Source organism: Anas acuta, chromosome 18 (assembly GCF_963932015.1).
Source record: "Anas acuta chromosome 18, bAnaAcu1.1, whole genome shotgun sequence".
In the NCBI taxonomy this organism is placed as follows: Eukaryota; Metazoa; Chordata; class Aves; order Anseriformes; family Anatidae; genus Anas; species Anas acuta.
The window spans coordinates 2,486,170-2,509,126 of record NC_088996.1 but is presented as its reverse complement, the minus strand read 5'-3'; the positions used below and the strand labels follow the sequence as shown (position 1 = coordinate 2,509,126).

The window sequence follows — 22,957 nt, the reverse complement described above, 5'->3', positions numbered from 1 at the left end:
CTGACCTGTGGTGTGTAGGCACGCCTGTGGTGTGTGGCCTGACTAGCGGTGTGTTCAGGGCTGAGATGAACACATCCATTTCTTCTTTAGTTACTGTAGAGTTCAGAGAATTTGTAGTCCCAAAGGGAATACGTTTGGATGTAGACAAGCTCTGGGCAGATAGCCTGAGGTCCCATTAGAGAATGAGCAGCCATTTGTTTGCAGAAGGACTTGAAATATATTTGAATATAAAAATAAAAGCCTCTTTCAGGTGTTAACTAGTGACTTTTTAAAATTCCTATGTAAGAATTGACCTCGTGGAAGTCTCAAGAGACTTACTTCCAGTTGTAATTGCTCAGTGTGCGGTCTTCATCCATGCTATAAATAATTGGAAAAAGCAGGTTTATGAACACAAACTTCATTTTTTTAAACTACATTCCAGAGACATACAGCTTCATTTTTTTTTTCTTAAACCATCCTTCAGAGCAGGAAAGCAATATCATATTTTCCTATGTGCATACATGCCTCTTGGGCTCATGGAAGCAGCACAGACGGTTTTTGTTACCAGACCGCTTCATGGACAGCAATTGTAAAAGCTGTTGTGCAATTTCCTTAAGATAAGTACTTTGATTTCCACATCCATTGGCTTGAACTTAAGGAAGCATTAAAAAAAAAAATGCATTAAAGCTGCTGAGCAATTTTGGCTGAATTGGGCAATTTGAAAATGATCTTTGTGTTCGGCGTTGCTGGGTTCCCATTATGCCATTGCGGTGTACTTTTCAGGTGCATTCACTTTAGGTCAGATGTTGCAATGACATGAATGTAAAGCTGATGGAAAATGAGCACTTTGCTGATTTAGAAGTTGATATAAAAAACATGAGTAGGTTGTCAAATCACTAACGAGATGGTATATGAGTCATCTTGCACTAAAATCTTAAAAGTTAAATTTAATTTTGTTTCTCTCAAGCATATGAAGTCTGTGCCTACTTTCAGTAGCCCTAAATGTGAATTTTGTTTTCCACGTTCAATGATTTGTGACATCCATTGACTCCTGTTCGGTCACCTCTGTGTGTGTGTACGTGTGTGTGTGTGTGCGCTCTTAAACAAATGACAACACAAAACACATTCTTCACTGGTTGGAAGAGACTATTGGCAGATCTAGCAGTGAGGGGGAAGGATGGTAACCTCCTTCTGAAGATGGTATCACTGCCACAACCTGGGTAAAATGACTCAGGAAGAAGCAGATTATAGGACGCCTTCATCACACGAGCACTGTGTTTATGTCCATTTGCTTCTCTGTTTGTATGGTTTTTAGGGGGAGCTGGAGCGTCAGCTTCTTCAGGCAAATCCCATTCTGGAATCCTTCGGGAATGCAAAGACGGTGAAAAACGACAACTCCTCCCGCTTTGTGAGTTACTCCTTTTCTATTTACAGTCTGTAAATCTGGATTACTGTTCATGGAGAGACTCCTTTTTAGGAGCTTAAGTAGTATCAGAAGTTTTCTTTGCTCTTTCCTCAGTGACTTCAGGTTCTGTTATAAGGCTGTCTGCGTTGTGTTGCAGTCACTGAAGATGCATCCTCGTTGGCTTTTGGCAAAATTTGCTTTAATTTTATCTAGTTTCCAACCTCCACTATCCTTGAAATGATAATAGTATTAGTAACATAATGAATGCAACTATGCTGTCAATATAAACTATGGTTTGCATACGCAAATTATTGCTGTATGTCTATAAAGGGTGAAGGAATGGAGCATCTCTAGGATTTGGCTAAATATGTAGCTTTCCTGTCAATAGCTGTGACTGTATCAAGTGGTTTAGAGAGAATATCCACAATTAAAATAAAGCACCAAACTTACATATAAAAACACTTCTAAATCTCGGTGTGCTTCTGACCCCTTTGCTGAAGAGAAGCCAGAAAGACAGCGTGACTTGACGTCAAGGTGTAGGGCATTCTCACACAGTAGGTTGAGTTTTGTTGGGTCAGTGCCTCGTTTTGTTGGCAGTAACTCTTTGTGTTCCATTGTTCTGAAACCAGTAGTGGAATTTGGGGTGAATAGCTATTTAACACTTTTTAAAAAATTTCCCTTAAGAAAAAAAAAGCAGTCTCCTGTTTTCAGGGGAAAGAGGCTTTTAGTACTGCTTTATAACTGTGTGGGAGGCTTTAAGTCTTTTTTTTTTTTTTTTTTTTTTTTTTTAAGAACTGAACTAAAATTTACAGAACAAATGAAAGATTTCTTGGCTGCCTTGATGTTTCAACGGTTGCTTGGATTTATTTGTATGAACTCAGCTCAAGCGATAAGGACTCTGGAAAGTTGCATGATTAAATCCTTCAGATTTATCAATCAAGGAGGGAGAGCAGAGTACTGTAGAAATTCAACTTCAGTAACTTTTTATAGCCACATTACTTAAACTACTGGCTGATGCTCATATAAGTTGCATTAGTATTCATAATATCAACAGGTTTCACTGTGCAATAATTCTTTATTCCGTTTCTTGAATCCATCAAGTATTGTACTAATTTAATGAAGATACTTTTTTCCTGCAAGATGTTAGCATCTGCTCTGCGTTATGTTGAAGCCTGCATTGCCATCATGAACATGATCACTCAGATGGCTCCAGCTCTATTTTTATAAAGGAGCAAGTATAATGCATTCCAGATGGTGTGTCTTTATGCAAATAAAAAAAATCTGACTTAAAAAATGTCTTCCCACAAAGTGAGAACTGCTGTTGTTCAGCACACACAGGCTTAACAGTCTTTACTGTGCAGCGTGAAGAGGCCAGGCTGTGCCCTGTTTGCTGATAATGCCAGGTAACACTGAAATAAGGCTACTGTTCAGTCACTTTTTTCCCCTCACCTCTACAAAATGCGTGTATTTCCTGTGCTTCAGGAAATAAAGCCTGGAGCTTGCAGTGGGTAGGGAAGTTTTGGAATATGGACCTGACAAGACAAATGCTGCTTCCCTTCCTACACGGTTTAAAAAAAAAAAAGCCGTGTACTTCAGTGCTCTAAGGGTAGTGTAAACAGGATCCCGTTGGAGACTAATGGTGGTCATCCAGCTGAGAGATTAAAGACTTCAGAGCAAGGTTTGCCTGTGCTCATTGAAAGGGCATATTCATATTTCACTCTCAGGAGGATGAACTAGATCAGTGAGCTCTCTAGTATCGGCTTCAGTGGTTACTGAGCTTGGAGGCTGAGGAGGTCCCCGTCCCCTGGGGGCATCTGCCTTAACGGGCTGTGCTGCCTCTGTGTGTTTCATTCCTGGGGCTGGGGGCTCGGCAGCAGCAATGTAACAACTTTGAAGTGTGAAATGGAGTAGAGCAGTTCTGAATTATACCAGAGTTACACCAGGCTAGACCTTACGTAGTGCTTCGTGCTTGCTCTCACACAAGGCATGACAACCCAGGCCGTGTCACCCTGAGAGGTGTCTCTGTGACCCACGGTGGGAAAAGCTGCCAGCTGCCTTGCTGGACATGCAGGTACTGACATGTGGTATATCGAGGTTATTGGCTGAATTTCAGCAAAATGATGGTTTTATCCGTGTAACAGTTACAAATGTAGCTTTCAGGATGGTTACTGAACAAAAAATACAGTGCTTTAGTTCAAAGTTGAGCTTAGAGCATTCTGGTTCTTCATACCCAGAAATCTGTGGTCAAGTGCCTGGTCCCTTATCGGGGGTGCTTGAAAACAAGCCCCGATCTTTCCAGCAGTCATTTTAGTGCCGCTGACTTTCCAACCAAACTGCACATGAAGCAGTAGGGTTGTAAGCATTGAAGCCAATGTGAAATACTCCAACAGTTCTCCTAAATCTTGGAGAAATCCCTGAGCTGAGGGAGTGCAACTGAGTCAGAGCAGTTGCTGTGCTCTGAGGCTGAGTCGAGGTAAGGCTGGCTTGGGTGTTCCTTCCTCTGGGTGCCCTGGCCTGGCTGGGGAGAGAAGCACAGTCAGTCGTGCACACACAAACCTTTTTGGCTCGATTGGGCCACCAGGGAACCGAGAGGTCAAGGGTGTTCTGGTAAGTGATGGTTTGAATGATTGGTAACTTGTTCAGGTGTTGTAATTCTGCAGCATGGCACTGCAGAAACACTTGGTGGGTCAGGCCATTGCTGGAATACATCTATTCTCCACATTGTAGAGCAGAATATTTAATATGGAAATCCGTAGTACATTCCCTGAGTGAAAGGGTTCTGCCAAACAGGAATTCTCGTTAACATACTAATAGCAATAATCTGTCAGACTTGAGATATGGGAGGACCTGGATAATGATTTCAAGAAAGCTTTCAAAAGGGCTTCACAGAAGATCTTAGTAGGTGACTTTGTGCAGATATCATCAAAAGAAGCGTTCAGCTGGCTGTTAGCAAATTGCTGTGATACTCCCTGAGCTCCAAAACCTGTTTCTGTGTAGATAAGACTCTAGAAATTGGATGTGATGAAAATGGAGATCCTGGTGTGGTTGCAGAGTATTCCCACTGGTTTCTTCAGACACTTGCATCCAGGGAAATACCAGTTTCATGAGCACAGACACTAGAAGTGGTCCAAATCCAAGCCAGAACCAGTGGGGAACATTTGTGGGAAGCGACAAACCAGGCTGGGGAACTGAAATGGCTTAAAACTGATTAGGTTGAACTCTGAGACCCAGTACCGTGTGTTCACTTGCAACCAGTTTCTTCCCAAAAGCCAGTGTGTGGGGGAAGTATGCTCTGTATTTTCTCCTTTGTGGGGAAAAGGAGATGTGTGTGGAAGAAAGGGGTGCATTGTCTCTCTAGGTCCCTTCTTTACCACCCCTAGACAAGAGACCGTGGAGGTAGCAGGCAGCCCAGTCCTGGGGCAGGGAGTAGAGTCAATGTGCACACTGAAACTCTCAGCATTGCTCTACTGTCACTTAACGTGCTCTGTCAGCGTGAGAGCCCTGGTGTGTTGGTCTTCAGAAGGTGTTTGAATGCGGAGTGATGCGTTCACTGACGTGACGAGTGTGCTGAATGGAGATTTCATTTGAACTTGTGTGAAATGCTTATTACCCAACGTGCAGGTTGCATTGTTTTCATACAGACAGCTGAGTTGTCGTAATGAAAAAATAAGTACTTACAGAAATCTTTTTTCTTTGCAGGGCAAGTTCATTAGGATTAACTTTGATGTTACTGGTTATATTGTCGGGGCCAACATTGAGACATGTATCCTCCTTCCTGCTATGTCAGTGTGAAATGCAAGTTTCAAATGTTTTTTTTTAACCCTTGAATTTGTTGGAATGTAGTGAAAGGTTACTGTATTTCTGGATTTCATTGACAATGTCTCTCTTTTGTTTCAAAATAAGTGCTTGAATGTCATAAAGCCAGCGTGCTTCCTCAGGCTTAGAAATTGGATATACCAACGCTTAGCACTCTGAAATCTGCTGCAGTGTTAGGCTAGACTTAAAAACAGGGTTTGTCAAAGGAATTATTTCAAGTGTGCTTGCTCTATGCACGTTATCGTTTTGGAGGGATGCCAGAAAAAATACACTTTCCTAGCTGGAAGCACTGTACTGTGCCGAAGGCTGCCGCTCAGCGCTGCAGGAGCAGCTCTCTGCCAGGATGGAGATGGTGCTCAGCAATGAGTGACGGCGCTGGAGGTGCTGTCGTGCCCGTCACCTTCTGGTTTCACGGGGCTTCTGGATACCAGGGAGGTTTGGCGACACAAGGCTTACTACCAATTAATGCTGAAGCCTAATTCAGTTGTAGTTCTAAGGTCCATTTTTATGTGTGATTGCATAAGAACAAGTAAAAACACTTCTCCTGAAAGCCTTCTCTAAAGTTGTTTTCTAAGAATGTGTAAACTTTCCTAGTCTGTTTAGCTGCTTCTCTGTGGGGAATAGAAACAGGGTGGCCATAAAGTTATGAAATGAAGACCCTTGGTAAACAATATCTTGTGAGTATTAATCATAAACATTGATGCAATTAAGCTTTCATTTTGTGCCTGTGAGTTAAACTGCTTCATTTTAAGGATAGTGTGTGTGTTTGGTACTGTCATAAAATATAAAAATTTCCCAATAAGGCTGGGAAAAACCTGCAGTTATTCAAAATATGCTTTAATGTTGAACAATTTTTTTTCAGTTTGGTGCTTAGGGACAGGAACGAGGGCAATTCTTGCTTTTATGAAAGTTTCGAATAGTTTTGTCCAGAGGTTTATGAGAACAGGAGGACTTATCTTTTAGGGAATTCTTCCTTCATCGCAGGAACTTGCCCTTGTGTCATTTCAAATAGTGGTCCCACATTTGTTTTACAATATGGAATATCAAGATATGAACATTTAAATAACACAACAGCTTGTTGCAGCTTACTAGAGACTATCAGCTGCACAAATTTGAGTTTGGAAACTTTTTAAAGGCAATGAAGAATAGCCTATTAAAAAAACAAAAAACATACTTGAAAGAAATGCTGAATGCACTAGAAAGAGTACTTTAGTGTTCAGCAGCTGCTGGGTTTTTGTACTTCGAGTAGGACTCAAGTCCTAATAGAAGAATGATTGAAAAAGAATGAGACCAGCTCCCCCTCTCACTTAGGTCTCAGTGATCCCTTACAGACATCAGCTGCGTGTGGCGGGGAAATGTAGACAGAATCCAAGAAACGAGTTTGCTGGAATTAAATGTGGGCTTCTGTCTGTCTGAATTTGAAATCCCTCATTTCAAGTTACTGAAAGTTTGTATTGAATGTAGTCCTGTCATTAGTATTACAGTTCCTTTTGGTCCTTATGTAATTATATAGCCTGCTTTGAGTTCTGTGTGCACTGGATGGCTTTTTTTACCCAAAATTTTAGAGCATCCTTGACTCTAGCTGTAATCAGACTTGTTGGAGAAGTCTCGCGCTGTTCGTCAGGCTAAGGATGAGCGGACATTTCATATCTTCTATCAATTGCTAGCTGGAGCAGGAGAACACCTCAAGTGTAAGTTAAGAATCTCACTGTTTAAATCTGTTGCATTTGTGTGCTGAGTTTGTTATTCTGGTGTTAACGCAGTTGAGTTTGAACTATTGTTTGGTCTTGAAACAGCGAGCTTTAAAAGAAGAAAGAAATGAAAAGCCAGGTGGCTTGATTTTGAAGTAACTTTTGTGTTTTGTCAAGTATGCTGTCAAACAACTGTTGCATTTCAAGCAAACGGCTGCTACTTGACAAAGTCTTGTTTGGGCAGGCTGGTGTCTTCAGTCTCTGGCCAGGAATCGCTGGACTGAAACGGCAGTGTGCTCCCAGCTGATTAATAACAAATCTGGTTGGCAGTGCCTTCAGACTAAGGAGAATAGCAGCCATTTTGCCAGTACATAATGAAACCATGAGGTTCGCCCTTTGCAGTACTGTGCTGGTGATCTTCTACCCTTTTCTCCTGGTAACTGGGGATTCCTGCTAGGCCGTGATAAGTGGAAATGTTTGAAGGTACAGACTTCAGAGAATTGACCCACTTTTTGTTCTGTGTTAAATAAACTTGCGTTTAGCATCCTTGATGTGTTTATCATCAATACCCAACTCCACTTCTGCTTGTGTCTGTTACCTTCCAATAGACTTCCAATAGAGATGCTTGTTTTAGGGTACTTTAAATAGGGATTTATTATGCTAGACCTGAGTCAGGTAATGTTCTTTTCACAGGCATAATACATTAAAGAGCTAATGTAGGATGCTTCAGGTAGGTGTTCTGGGAATCTGGCTTCAGCTTTTAGGGTATATTCATGTTTTTAGTTTTAAAAGAATGAATTACTAAGCTGGTATGATGGCTTGTAGCCATAGTTGAGGAACTGATTTGTAAAGCATAGGCTGTATGTTTAGTGAAAACGGTGTGCAGGTGGGTGTGAACAGCAGTTCCTTAGCTTGTTTTTCTTCCTCTTCTCCTTTCCCCCAAATACAGCTGATCTGCTGCTTGAAGGATTTAACAATTACAGATTTTTATCTAATGGCTACATCCCCATTCCTGGGCAACAAGACAAGGATAACTTTCAGGAGACTATGGAAGCAATGCATATCATGGGATTTTCACACGATGAGATCTTGTGTAAGTTAAGCCTCTTAGATTGTTAAAGTGTACTTTTTGTCCTGTACAGGTGTGTACACACTTACAAATTTAGTCAACAGATTTAACGTTGTTTCAGTGTCTTGACAGCCTGCAATAAGTGTTTGCTTAACATAAGCTTACAGCTGAGTTAAAGCCATTTGCCTAAAATGTGTGATATAAAACTATTTCCTTTCTGAACTTGTGCTTCAAGTTGGGAAGGAAAATGATGTAAGTAACTGAAGAAAAATTTGCTAAGTTGAACTCTCTTCAATTAAACTGGTGTATATGTCTCTTGTTAACACAGCAATGCTGAAAGTGGTGTCTTCAGTGCTACAATTTGGGAATATTTCCTTTAAGAAGGAGAGAAATACCGATCAAGCCTCTATGCCAGAGAATACTGGTAAGTTGGTCACGCTTGTACAGCTTCCTTTAACTTGAGCTGCAGTTTTCTTCCTATCGTTTGTTTAGTGTGTATCTTTGAGTACAGAGCAGCCTTCTGAGCTTCCTTGTTAAAGTTTTGTGGCAAAAAGGTGCCATGATTGCAATGGTAGTAGCCAACAGGTAATTATTAAAACTCGCGTCTTCTGTTCTCATAATGCAGACAAATTCAGGTATCCATCAACAGAAATTGTGCCATTTTCATTGCTTCTAAACTTTAAGTATTTCAGTTGTAGTCCTGTTTATTGCTGTCTACAAAGACTTAAGCACTAGGAAAAAGTGCATGCTTAAATCCATTTGTTTTCTTTGGTTCCTGACAGCAGTTTTCTTGCCAATGATAAGAACCCTGGAGCCAAGCACAACTTCCATAGTGAAATGGCTGAACATAAGAATGCTGTATTTCAGAAAATCTGACTTCTGAAGTGGTGTGGTAGTGTGACTAAAATTTATCAGTACCCTAAATGCAATGCAATCAGCATTTTGAGGAGTTCTTTCTTTCTTCACTAAAATAGCTGATGAAGCAGTTCTCAGATTTTGAATTTAGTACTTCAGTTGTGGCCTTTTAAAGGCTGTCATGGAAAGTCAGCTTTGAGAACTGACCTCAGCGCATGGAGCAGTAAGAATCATTCATGAGACCTGCTGCTCATGCACGAATCAAATTCTTGTCTGTCTTGTTTCATAATTGCCCTAAATTGCTGTGTGCACGTACTGCTTGCAGTGTCCAAAACTTTTGTGATTTCCCAGGGCAGTGACCTGCTGCTCCAGCAAGCAGGTATGGATTAAAGCTCGACAATCACTGACTGGACATTTGGCTTGCAGTTGTCATTTGGGGTTTTGCAGGGAGGAAGAAAGCTTGGGTGGGGGATTGGGTTTTGGGGCTTTTAGTGTCAGCTGAGGCAGTTCAAAGGAGTATGTGTCCATTTAAAAGGTGGAATGTATAAAAGATAGAAATGCCTCTTACTTTCTGACTATCTTCACTTTTGTTTTATTACTGTTGTTTTTGGACGTAGAATTCTAAAGGATAAGTATATCTATATAGATATATAGTAGATCTATATCTCTATCTGTATATCTATATCCAATAGTGTGCTATTGAATATAGAATTTTAAATAAAGTGAAGATGCTGAAAAGATCAAATTGCAGTTAAGGCATGTTGCTGTTCTGCATTTAAAATCTAATCTACTAGGTTATCTGGTGATACTTTTTACCATATCTTTTTGAAGACACTGAATGAAACTGATCTTCATCAGCTTGTCATCTGTATTGTCACATCTCTGATGGGTTTTCCTGGTATACTACGGAGAAATAAGTGTCATGACAGTGACGAGTTTAGAGGTGTGTCTGAAATAGGGCAGATTTGTCTCCCCATAGACAGGAAGGAATTTATGTGGGTAGTAAAGGTGTGAACCTAAACAACGTGGATGAAAAAAAGAAAAAGGAAATAGTTAAAGGCCCATTTCAAGTATAAACACAAGAGATAGCAAAAAGTTCATATAGTAGTCCTGGAGGAAGGGGGGGGGAGCGAAGCTGTTTTTTACAGAACCAATTCACATTTGTCAGGTTTAGAAGCCTTTCTTCCGAAAGGTTCATAAACAATTTCATAAGGTTTGTACTTGAACTATGATACAAGCTTTTCCAGCATCTTTGCCTTATCCAGAAATTAAAACTGAAGTTGGATAGCCAGAGCTTGCTACAATAAGTGGACAGTTAAGTGGACATTCCTCAGCTGTAAGTGAACAAGATGAGTTGTATGTTGGTTTTGGTGCAATGTTGATCAAGAGTAATAAAAAAAATAATAGTAAAAAAAAAAGAATCCTACATGTCAGTGATGGAAATTGCACAGAGAGCTTTTAAATGATCTGACTAAAGGAGGGAAACCAAGTGAGTGAGAGAGCATGGCTCGGTGTTGTCTCTGCCTTTCTGGGCTGCAATTGCACACGCTGCTGGCTCATGTGGAGCTTCTCATCCACCAACACCCCCAGGTCCCTCTCCTCAGGGCTGCTCTCAGCCCATTCCCTGCCCAGCCTGGATTTGTGCTTGGGATTGCCCCAGCCCAATGCAGCACCTTGCCCTTGGCCTTGCTGAACCTCATGAGGGCTGCACGGACCCACCTCCCAGCCTGCCCAGGCCCCTCATGACGGCAGCCCTTCCCTCCAGCACATCAACTGCACCACGCAGCTCAGTGGCATCAGCAGACTTGTTGAGGGTGCACTCAGTTCCCCTGTCCATATCCCTGACAAAGATATTAAACAGTGCCGGTCCCAGTGCTGACCCCTGAGGAACACCACTCGTTACTGATCTCCACCTGGACGCTGAGCCTCTGACCGCAGCTCTGAGTGCAACCATCCAGCCAGTTACTTACCCACTGTGCTCCATCCGTCACATCCATGCGGCTCCAATTTAGAGACAAGTGTATCATGGGGGACAGTGTCAAATGCCTTGCACGAGTCCAGGAGGGTGATGTCAGTTGCTTTTCCCTTATCCGCCAGTGCTGTAACCCTGTTGTAGCAGGCCACCAAATTTGTCAGGTGCGATCTGCCCTTAGTGAAGTCCAGTTGGCTGCCACCAGTATGGCTTCACTAAGGGCAGATCGTGCCTGACAAGTGCTCGTGCACGTAGCTAAAGTGAAAGGAATACTCAGTTGGTGATGCCACGCTAACTTCACTGATGCAGCTACGTTTTGATGTGTGAGCCATTCTAATGAAGGTATAGCAGAGAGAATTGCAGACTTTAAAACCAAGTAGTAGCATTTTGAATACCATACAAAAACATCCTCTGCTTTTATGTCGGTACTATCTTTTTTAATGTAGGTTTATAAAAAAAATATTTTTATTTCAACAGTAAAACAATGAGCTGCTAGACTAGAAAGCTAGAAGGTTGAAATACTTACTGAATACAGTGTGGAAAGCTTCCTGCTAAAGGGCAGCACTTACCCAGACCTAAAAATATCTTTAGCGTCACTTTCATTTTTAGAAATTTGGAATCATAAGCACCTAGCCTATTGGAAAGGTTGTTTGGAAAAAGGGGTTGATGCAGCGAGAATATCTGATGAGGGTGTGCGTAACGCATAATTCCAAACAATGAACCAGGACACCAGGAGAATTCAAGCTGTCTAAAAGTGAGCTGCTGTATGCGTTATTCTAAGCAATTTAACACATGGGTTTATAATATTTTGTATAAACAAGGTATTTTGTTATTGTCTATAATACGAGCATTCATAGCATTATGCTGCCATACCTGCCTAAACTGAAGCTCAGGTTTTTAAGGAACCTTTAATGTGATGGAGTTGACGTGTGACACCATGCTGTGCTTTTTTTTTTTGGAGGTGAGAAAATGCTCCCGTTAAAGTAATAAAATGAAGACCTGTGTGTGGGCAATAGACTGCTGCATGACCTCCTTGTAACTTTGTGAAATGTAACATTTTCCACATTCCCTTAAAGAAGTTCAGTGGGTACTTCTGTAGACATTTGCGTCAGCTTTTGGGATGAAGTCCCACAGACACAGGCTTTGCAGTAGGGTAGGTCTGTCCACAAGAGAAGTGCATCTTCCTGACAGCTATTTTGAATAGCTGTTAAATTTTTCAGTTGGTGCATGAATGCCTTTGTCAGTAGCATGTTTCACCCATGTTGCTAGCTGCTGTGGAGGATTTAAGCACTTACATTTATTACTTCAATTTCCAGTTGCACAGAAACTCTGCCATCTACTGGGAATGAACGTGATGGAGTTCACCCGGGCCATACTGACACCACGCATCAAAGTCGGCAGAGATTACGTTCAGAAAGCCCAGACCAAAGAACAAGTAAGTTGTGGTGCTTTAAAGATGAAACAGTACGTCATCCTGATTCCTCCTTACTAAGAAAAGGTGGGATTAAATGTTCACTGCCACTAACGTTTGCTGTCCTCACTAAACATCCTTTAAGTGGTAAAAGTCAGTGGTAGAGTAAAAGAAACTTCCTTTTCCTTAGCCTTCTGTTGGTTTTATCCTTTCATGTAGTTATACATACTAAATGCATAGAGCTTTTGTTTTTACGGTACTGTTTAGAAACACATGACCATAACATCAAGCTGCATACTACTTCGTCTGCTTGTTTTCTTTCCCCAGAGGTATTAACGCCATTGAACTTCTTTTGTTGCTCAGTTATTTTTGATAACATCCATGTCCATGTTCTTTTGATGACTTTTCCAGAGTAAATAAACTTTCCTGTTTGCATTTTCAGGCAGACTTTGCAGTGGAAGCTTTGGCAAAGGCCACCTATGAACGCCTCTTCCGCTGGCTTGTTCACCGCATTAACAAAGCTTTGGACAGGACCAAACGACAGGGAGCGTCTTTTATTGGAATTCTGGATATTGCTGGGTTTGAGATCTTTGAGGTACTTTAAAACACTGATCAGATTTTTCTTTTCCTCTCCATGTTATTGTGCATTCAGGATTAACTGTAGTGCTACTAAACGCATGCATGTTCCAAGGCTGCAGAAGGGTTTTGGGGTTTGTAGCACATGAATGCTTTGACAACCCTGAATTACAGTGCCAAAAAATCAAACAGTGAACCATTCTCTGATATGTGATGTTTCTACAACAATTATGTTTCCCTATTATGTGCTAGTTCAGTATAGGTACCAGGGAACATAAGAGACTTTGAATAATCCTTTTTCTACTTTTCTTTACAATGTCCTTGAATGTTGCAGGGCTTTCAGGGAATTTCCTTACAAGGTCAAATTTTTGACTTCCAAACGTGGTAAATCCTGTCACTGAATTATTCTTGCTTATGAATGTTATTTTTGTAGTTGAACTCCTTTGAGCAACTCTGCATTAACTACACCAATGAGAAGCTTCAGCAGTTATTCAACCACACGATGTTTATCCTGGAGCAAGAGGAGTACCAACGAGAGGGTATAGAGTGGAATTTCATTGACTTTGGACTGGATCTGCAGCCTTGCATTGACTTGATCGAAAGACCTGTGAGTTTATGCGTTAATAATACTCTAAGGAGAAGGGGTTCATCTCAAGCGTTTGTCTTACAAATTGTAGGACTGTACAGAGATTTCTTGCAAAGCTATTGTGGAAACAGTTAACTTGAATGCTGAATTCCAAGGCCTAAAATGCCACGTATTAATAAAAAGGATTTATCTTTAAGGGATTTTGACCTGATGTTAGGGTAAAACACTCTGCTGAAGATATTAAGCAACTATTTTTATACCTTTTCCCTTGTACTAACGAAGTCTTTAGTCCTTCCACTTTGATAATGAACCATGGCAGTGCATTATAGGAGCTGTAGTGTGGTGATTTAGTAAGAAAGCTTTTCAAGACTTAAGGTAAAACTTTGAAATTAATAGAAAAAATTCTGAAACCCCATTTAGGATAAACTTTCTTGCAAATCTGCCTTTTGAATAGGACAGTAATATTTTAAAGGTGGTGTTATCACTGCACTTTGATATTCTGGCTGCTCAGTATATGGAAGCTGAAAAAGACTTCGAAGCAGTACGAACAGCTGGTTTCAGGAAGGGACTGGGAGAACTGAGGATCATAATTCCTGGAAGGTTCTCTTTGTACGTCAGAAGTATGCTGTCAAAGTTATTTTATGACTCTGTTTAATTAAAACTAGAGCATTGCAGTTACTGCTCTGGACATTCATCTGTGCGTACTCTAGAGTACCCAAAGTTGGCAGTGCCAATGATGCTGTGCATCCTGAAGAGCAGAACAGACACACTCTGGCATTGGTGGTTTTTTGTTTGGTTGTTTTCTTGTGTTGCAGTAACAAAAGGGAAATCTTATTTCAGTTATCAAAATGTTGCATTTTGAGAATGGAACTTAAAATTCTGTCTCCTTGGAAGGTAAAATCTCTGCCAAAAAGACTGGAGGCTTCAGAATGGGGGTGTTGATGGCTTAAGTGAATATTCTAAAATGCATTAAAGTACTTTTTTTTTTTTTTAAAGGAAATGTCAGTATAGTCTTAATTGTTCAGCAAATGAAGTATGTGATGCTATGTAGTAGGCAAATATAAACATCTTCAAATGTTTAATTTCGGAGTTCATTAGAAACTTTTAAAATACAAATCTTTATGAACTATTTTTCCATTCTGTTCCTGTGTATATCGGTCTGTCTTCCCTGAGGAAAATGATTGTCAAACAATTCTACAGCTGTACAATGCTACAATGCTAGTGTTGCTTGTTCCCTACTTCATTCTAAGAATAAACAAACCCTCTAATGGAGTAGTGTATGAAACTGCTGGCTGCTGAAGTTAAGCCTGCTGAATCCCTCTGGATGCTGCTACTGCATATCAACACAAGGCTTGGCAAGGGAAGGCTTCGTGGCTGCCACAGTAGTATCAAGTGGCTGGGAGGGATAATTGTCTTCAGTTTTGCCAACATTAAAGCATGACAGTAACTACTGTGGAAACCTGGGTGAGCTGCTGCATAGGTATGTGCTGTAGAAATGTTTGGAAGGAAACTCTGGAGGTCATCTATTCCAGTCTCGTCTGAAAGCAAGGCTTCAGGCAGTGCTAGGTCAGCTCTATCGGAGTCCATATACATTGGAATGAATTGGTTTGAATCAGTCAAAATGCCTTCATGGAACTGAATTCCCCCACAGTTTGCTTTAATTTATATCAAACTAGAATTAACTTTTTATTGTGGCATTCAATTACATGTTTTGAATACAAAATATTATGAAATATATGCATCTTAAATAGTAATACAAATAAAATATATCTGAATTTCAGGCAAATCCTCCTGGTGTGTTAGCGTTACTGGATGAAGAATGCTGGTTCCCTAAAGCTACTGACAAAACATTTGTGGAAAAATTGGTCCAAGAGCAAGGAACCCACTCCAAATTCCAAAAGCCAAGACAGCTCAAGGACAAAGCAGACTTCTGCATTATTCATTATGCAGGGAAGGTAAGAGTTAAATATTAGATACTTGGTTTGAAACATTGGTTTAAGGAAAGTATTATGAGGTGCGTAGCTACCAAATTTAGAAGTACTTGTGCAAGAAGGTGGCCTGGTTTTGGTTTTTTGGACATGCGGGAGTGCTCTGATGGAACTCTTGTTACCAAATATCAGACAGAAGATAAAAATAATAATATTAAAATAAGTAAATATTTCAATTCCCTGAAATTTTGTTGTCAGGTCTTAGAGGTGAGTTTTTTCAGGGCTTACTAGAGTGGTCTATTCTGAGTATGTTTCCAAGTTGGTAATGCATAAGTAGGACTATGTCAGTACTATCTTGTTCAACTTTATTCCCTCAGTTCAACACAAGACCATTTGTTCCCTTCTATAGCTAAACTGGTGTATTTTCACCTTTACTGTTAATTCAACCTTCATTTTTCTGCTGAGGGGCAGAGCTTGGATGCAATGTAAACTGGTCCATGAAGCAGCCATGTAATCCTTGTCAGCATTTTGTAGACATTTCATGATCACCAAGTCTATTCTGTAGGGTCACACTATGTAACCAGTTTCATAAATAGCTAAACTTTAATCCTAGTACCACTTCTTGGAGAGCTGGGTGATCACCAACCACATGAAGTTTAACAAAGGCAAGTGCCGGGTCCTGCACCAAGGACGGGGCAACCCTGGCTGTACGTACAGACTGGGCGATGAGATGCTGGAGAGCAGCCCTGCAGAGAGGAATCTGGGGGTTGTGGTTGGCAGCAAGTTGAACATGAGCCAGCAGTGTGCCCTGGCAGCCAGGAGGGCCAACCGTGTCCTGGGGTGCATCAAGCACGGCATCGCTAGTCGGTCGAGGGAGGTGATTGTCCCGCTCTACTCTGGTGTGGCCTCACCTCGAGTACTGTGTGCAGTTCTGGGCACCACAGTACAAAAAGGACATTGAACTGTTGGAGAGTGTCCAGGGGAGGGCAACAAAGATGGTGAAGGGCCTAGAGGGGAAGATGTATGAGGAGCGGCTGAGGGCACTGGGCCTGTTCAGCCTGGAGAAGAGGAGTCTGTTCTAGTCTGTTCTAGTCTGTTCTAGTCTGTTCTAGTCTGTTCTAGTCTGTTCTAGTCTGTTCTAGTCTGTTCTAGTCTGTTCTAGTCTGTTCTAGTCTGTTCTAGTCTGTTCTAGTCTGTTCTAGTCTGTTCTAGTCTGTTCTAGTCTGTTCTAGTCTGTTCTAGTCTGTTCTAGTCTGTTCTAGTCTGTTCTAGTCTGTTCTAGTCTCTTTTAATTTCAAATATTATTAATGTTATCTATTCATTAATGTTTGGTGGCGCCAATTAGATAATTGTAGCAAAATAAAATAAATGTGTTGCTTCGATATTTAAAATAGTAACTTTAGAAATAGTCAATCACTGTTGCTACAGTTAATAGTAAATTGGCTGTGAAACAAAAGATTACCTTTAGGTAATCAAAATGAAGTAAAACATCTTGGTACCAGAGTACAAAGAAGTAATTGTTTGGCAGCAGCCAGCCATTCTTCAGGACATTGCAGGCATTTCTGTGATGCTGACTCTGCATTGACTTACCTTCTTCTGACAAAGTGCTTTTCAGTTACCAGTCGGAGTGTGTATGTCCTTCAAAAGTGAAATCCTTGTAAAATATCTTTCTGCAAAAAAGACTAAGATGCTCTCATCTGATTTTAGATGGTGGGAGTATTTGAATTTGGCTTGCCTTCCAAAGTCCTCATTTAGAAATAGCTACCTTTTTGGTCTTGTTGAAGCAAAACCATGCTACCCAAAGGTTGCTAGATTTTTATTTTTTAGGGCTCTCTTTTGCATTGTGATGAAGTCCATGTTGGTAGCATGGAATTTGCAACTGCTGAGCTATAGTTTCATGGCAAAACCACAGAACTGTTTCTTTCAAAGATAAGATCTCTCCTTGTTTTGTTTATAGAACAAAATGTTTATGTAGATCTGTTATAGTAAAACTAAAAATTTATTTTTTCAGCACGTTCTTAGTTTAACCCAGGCATTTATATACAGTAATTAAGGTCTGTGTCGGAGTTCTTTCTACATCTTCACAGCAAACAGCAGAGCCTTATTTTGTCAATACTGCTAAGCTGAGAAATGTATGCTAGCTACTAGTAAGCAAAAAGTCAGATGAAGTTTAAATTGAATTCATTATTATTTACTTTTACTCTTTCAATAGATCAATACGTTTTAGTGGTACTTTGAAGTACTCTAAGGAGAGACAACTAAGTTCTGCCAAGAGAATATTTAAAAGAATGGGAGAAGAGTTATCAGTATACTGTTTTGAAAGCTTATTTTTAAAGCTAGAAAATCTAAAATTAAGGCTGGTAGTATGTTGTGACCGTTTGCAATTTGTCTGCTCTAAAGGTAGACTACAAGGCAGATGAGTGGTTGATGAAGAACATGGACCCCCTGAATGACAATGTGGCTACACTCTTGCACCAGTCTTCTGACAAATTTGTTGCAGAACTTTGGAAAGATGGTAAGAGGTCATGCTCTGAGTACAGAAGTTGTTGGAGATTTCTCCTTGCTGGATTAGTTATCTTTTTGTGCCTGTTCTGTCCTCACTTCCACCTCTTCATTGTAAATATCTACAGTGTTTTCTCTATGGTTCAGTACCAAAAATACAAGAGGGAAGCTGCGTTGCTCTTAGTATGGTCTTTTGCACATGTACCATTTCTGAGTAGCTGCTTCTCATATTCATTATTTGAACTGATAACTCACCTACTACGTGTTAACCTGTGTCAAATTTTATCTGTAGAATTATGTCTAAAATTCTTGACTTGCTGCACTGAAGTCCTGAATATAAACAGCTGCTTCTTACATGAGCAGTACAGTGCAGGGGTGGGTGACACCCTGGAAAACGTATTTCCTGAAATAAAACTCATTAACAGCTAAACCAGTGCTTATATATTCCATATTAAAATCAAATGCAATATTTTGCCTACTGAACTGCACATTGCTGTTTAACTAGTTTTACCTGCACGTCAACAAATTTTTTTCCCAAAATGCTCCAAGAAGCAGAAATAACCAAATAACTACTAAGCAGGGACTCTTACAGTTTTTAACATCACAGTATATTAATAACTATATTTACATGTCATAGTGCATAAAGCCTGTGCTTTCTTACTCCAGGAAAAATTCCAGCTTGTGATACAGGTGTTGCTGTAGGTTAATACAGAGTTTCCATCTTCTCAGGAGTACTTACTTGGCTCAGCTGCAGAGAGGTGTTACAATGAATATATTAAGAACTCTTTGGTTGGGGATCTGCTCCTTTCGAGTACATGTGTAGAAATGAAAGTGGTTTGATCCAAATATTCAAAACCTGCTTCCACAGATAATTGAAATATGCATGGAATATGTTGTGGCCTAATGGCCTTTGTAGCACAGTTAAGTCTGCTTGCAATTGATAAACCTGTTCTGTATACTAACTGAAGTGTCTTGTGTGTCTGCTCTTCTGTCTTTCTGTTTTTGCTGTTTCTCTGCCTTAGAGATTCAGAATATTCAGAGAGCCTGTTTCTATGACAATATTACTGGTCTTCATGATCCACCAGGTGAATGGATATAAAAACCATAGGCCTCCTAAAGGCAGGGCTGTTGTATCTACAGGAAAACCATTTTTGCTCGTAGGCTTGCATGAACTTTTTCATTTCATGCTAAATTTAGGTATACCTCCACAAGGCAAATGTTCTGAGTGCATACCTATTCAGTTGCTGCTGCATACATATAGCATCTATATTATGCATTGCATTTAAGCATTGCAGATGAAAAGGTTTGTTGCTTCCTAGTTCCAGAATTGCTTCTTAAATGATAATTCTGGTAGCTCTAAGTATTTGAGACAATGCATAAGCTTTATAACACTATCAAGCTTCTTTCTGCAGTCCAACATTGACAAAACTCTGGATATTTTAGAATGTAGGTATGGTTTTTGAGAAGGGGAGGTGAAGAATCTATGAAAACTATCAGAAATGCTGCAGTTTCGTTAGTGGAGTATATAAAATAAATTTCTCCTTGACTTACCGGAGTTGTTCTATTTTAAAAACATGTTTAATATTTCCCCTTGTAGAAATTGCATGCTTTTATTAAGGTATTAAAATTAAACCACTTACTTAGGTATTTTGAAGAAGCTTTAGATATTTTTATCCAACCTCTTCATCCTCCCCTTCTTCCTCTCCAAGTTTTGAAATGTGTGTGTGAAGCTTGTGCCTTCAACCTTTGCAATTTTTACTTGAAACCTGCTATTCTCGATATACTACATACTTTAGGCTGCAAGTGCTGTTTACTTAAAAAAAAATAAAATAATAATAATAATTACTGAGTGTGAGTTCAGAAGTTTTAGCCAATAGGTAATTTCATTCATGCTGTTCAGTGACTGCTCTTAACCTACAGGGAAGACACAAATGATCTTTAATATTGATTATTTCAATATAAATAACCTTAATATAGTTGGAGGACAGAGGGGAGCAAAAGACAAGACACACAAATCAAAATTGATTTATTCACAACATTTTAAAACTGTACGTGGTCTTGGAGATGTCAGATGCCAAAACTGAATGATGTCCAGTCGTTAGTGGTGTCTGTTGGGTACGTGCTGTTACATTCATCTTCTGTAAGATGAATTTCTATCCCCCTTCTTCTGTAGAACTCAATTAAAAAAACTATAGCTTCTGTAATCTTCCAGCTTCTGTAAACTTCCAGTAATTTTTATCCCCCTTCTTCTGTAGAACTCAATTCTGCTCCAAAATAAATATTTGGGATATGCACTTATGAACAACTTGCTACAGACTTATTCTTCTAACTCTAATAAGCCACATAGATTCTTGCATTTAAAACTGTGTGTGGAGGATCTGGGCTCTGCTCTGTACTACATGAGACTTGCAAGTGGTTATTCAAACTTGTTGCCCTGTATTTTTCTGCTTTTAATCTTCCTGTTTTGTATAGGCTTTTGAAAGCCATATGAGTACAAGTATGAAATAAAACACTGACACTTTCTGATTCTTTATATACAAAACTAATTCTGGTAGCGTTTCCCTTTGCTTTGGTGTAACTGAATGTGAAGATAACATTACAAAAACAAATTACATATAATCTCTTGATTTCATGGAGAACCAATGCATGTTGTGTATTTATTCAGTACTAAGAAGTACCAGCTATTATTAGGATGTAAGCCACCTTATTCCATGTTTAAGCAAGCTGTTTAAATAACTGTTGACACGCACGTGGAATCGCAGTCTTGTTCATGTTTTTGGCGTAAGGGTCTTAATGATGACAGATTAGGAATGTGTGCTTCTAAAGAAGAAGCCAGGGAGATCCTTACCCAAAATGTTTCAAAATTAAACAAAACCTTTCTCTATTCTGATGCTTTATGGCAGCTTTGAAGTGCATGGGTGTGCAGTTTTCCTGTTTTGAAAACCCTCTTTTGGTGAAGGGGAAATCTCCACAGATTTATATACAACTTGAAAGAATTATTCAAAATCTCTGACTTGCAAAAGTCGGGCAAATACTTTTTCCCCTCTTGTCACTGAAATAATACTATTTCCAACTCTTCTGTAAATCATTGTCCTCAAACAAATTTGACCATTCAGTAGAACTCATACTTCACCTATATGATTGTCATAAGTGACTCTTCATTTTAAACAAATATGAACAGATAACTAATTCCAAACGTTCAACTCAAATATTTCGTATTGTAAGAACATGAAGAATTGCCAGTTTCTAGGCAATTGTCTTTCTTAAAAGTTTACTTAAAGAAAATGGCTTTACTGGTCATGTAGAACTGCAAGTAAAGAGCTAGATATTTTAGTAGGTTCCTACTAAAGCTCCACTACTCTGCTGTTTAAGTTTGTGGCTTCTGGTTCCACTGCTTCTGCACAGCGTCCCTAGTACCTGCTGACTGCCTTGCCTACTGATGGCATCTTCTGTCATTTGTTCCACAAAGCTTTTGCTGCTGCACTATTGCTCTTCTTCCTGTGCATCTTTATACCAGACAAATATTAAGGTTCACTTATTTACTTTCTCTTGTCCTTCCCAGTGGATCGTATTGTCGGTCTGGATCAGGTCACTGGAATAACAGAGACTGCTTTTGGCTCTGCATACAAGACCAAGAAGGGCATGTTTCGTACTGTTGGGCAACTGTACAAGGAGTCTCTCACCAAGCTGATGGCAACGCTCCGAAACACTAATCCCAATTTTGTTCGCTGCATCATTCCAAACCATGAAAAGAGGGTATGTGCTACAGACTACTCCCTGAATTCTTTCTCCTTATTAATAAGAGTATTTATGTGCACTTTAAATTATGCATGCTGTCTGGGTATTCGCTTTGAAATCCCAAGGCAGGTGTTGCAAAGCTTTCACACAGACCAATATACTTTGTGCTACCTGATCTAGTAGTTGCTTTGGGTAACTTGATGTAGTGGAAGGTCTCCCTGCCTATGGCAGCAGGGTTGGAACTAGATGGTCCTTAATGTCCTGTCCAGCCCAAACCATTCTATGAATGTCTTCTCAGTATTCCCAAGCGCACCCCCAATCTAGACAGTTGATTTTGTAGAGAGTATCTTGAAAAATTTAAACTGCAGTTTTTCATGATTGAAAATTAAAAATTTAAAAATCATGTTTTTGTTTGTCCAGGCTGGAAAATTGGATCCACACCTAGTTCTAGATCAGCTTCGTTGCAATGGTGTTTTGGAAGGAATAAGGATTTGTCGACAAGGATTTCCAAACAGAATAGTCTTCCAGGAATTTAGACAGAGGTAACAATGTGCATAGTCTCTTGAGGTTTTTATTTTTGAGGTGAAGTTTCTTGTTAAATTATTGGAAGAAAAAAAAAAAAAACAACAAACACAAGTAGAACAAAATCCATATCAGTGTGTGATGTCCTGAGGTGGTTTGAACTCAAAGCTGTTAAATGCTTAGTTTATCCGAAAGAGAATAAGGAAGGGAGAGCAACCTAAAATGGGCTTCTGGAAAAACTTTCTGGAGGAACTTCTTAGTCATGCACTTGGTGGTAATACCTGTATGGGTTTATAAAAATAAAGATTACTGGTAAATATAAAGACTTTTTTTTGTTTGACTTCAAGGTATGAGATCCTTACTCCCAATGCAATTCCAAAAGGTTTTATGGATGGTAAGCAAGCCTGTGAGCGAATGGTAAGTATTTATGCCTAAATATTGTTAAAACACTGAAAAGTTAAAACAAAAAATGTCCTTTTCTTGACATAAAAGCCATGTACTTGTCTATCCATGTAGATCAGAGCCTTAGAGCTGGACCCCAACTTATACAGAATTGGACAGAGCAAGATATTTTTCCGAGCTGGTGTCTTGGCACACTTAGAAGAAGAACGAGATCTGAAGATCACAGACATTATCATCTTCTTCCAGGCAGTCTGCAGAGGATACCTGGCTAGAAAGTATGTGTGCTTTTATGACTGGATCTGCTTTTGATTACAAGTCTCTTTTATAGGTAGCTAGGCTTCAAAACTTCTATCTAAGGACAGACTTTTCTTAAGAAAGTATGTTGCCTGAAATATTGTAGTTGTGTACAAGGGAAAGAGGTAAGTCTCTACCTACTAATTCTAATAAGACTTTGTACCTTCATTCATAACAATATCTGCTTTTCTAGGTCTTGGCTTTATGACAC

The 22,957-nt window shown here is 39.8% G+C and overlaps 1 protein-coding gene across 3 annotated transcripts in view; it reads left to right on the top strand.

The window, feature by feature from the left end:
* MYH10 (myosin heavy chain 10) overlaps positions 1-22,957 on the top strand; it is a 102,257-nt gene that overhangs the window by 55,502 nt on the left and 23,798 nt on the right. For all 3 annotated transcript variants that reach the window (XM_068655245.1, XM_068655243.1, XM_068655244.1), the window contains 14 exons: positions 1,295-1,387; positions 5,084-5,147; positions 6,793-6,891; positions 7,841-7,984; positions 8,289-8,384; positions 12,104-12,222; positions 12,641-12,793; positions 13,208-13,381; positions 15,142-15,315; positions 17,689-17,803; positions 21,353-21,546; positions 21,949-22,070; positions 22,398-22,467; positions 22,567-22,727. In XM_068655245.1, coding sequence (XP_068511346.1) covers positions 1,295-1,387; positions 5,084-5,147; positions 6,793-6,891; positions 7,841-7,984; positions 8,289-8,384; positions 12,104-12,222; positions 12,641-12,793; positions 13,208-13,381; positions 15,142-15,315; positions 17,689-17,803; positions 21,353-21,546; positions 21,949-22,070; positions 22,398-22,467; positions 22,567-22,727 — 1,778 coding nt within the window. The remainder of the gene's footprint in view (positions 1-1,294; positions 1,388-5,083; positions 5,148-6,792; positions 6,892-7,840; positions 7,985-8,288; positions 8,385-12,103; positions 12,223-12,640; positions 12,794-13,207; positions 13,382-15,141; positions 15,316-17,688; positions 17,804-21,352; positions 21,547-21,948; positions 22,071-22,397; positions 22,468-22,566; positions 22,728-22,957) is intronic.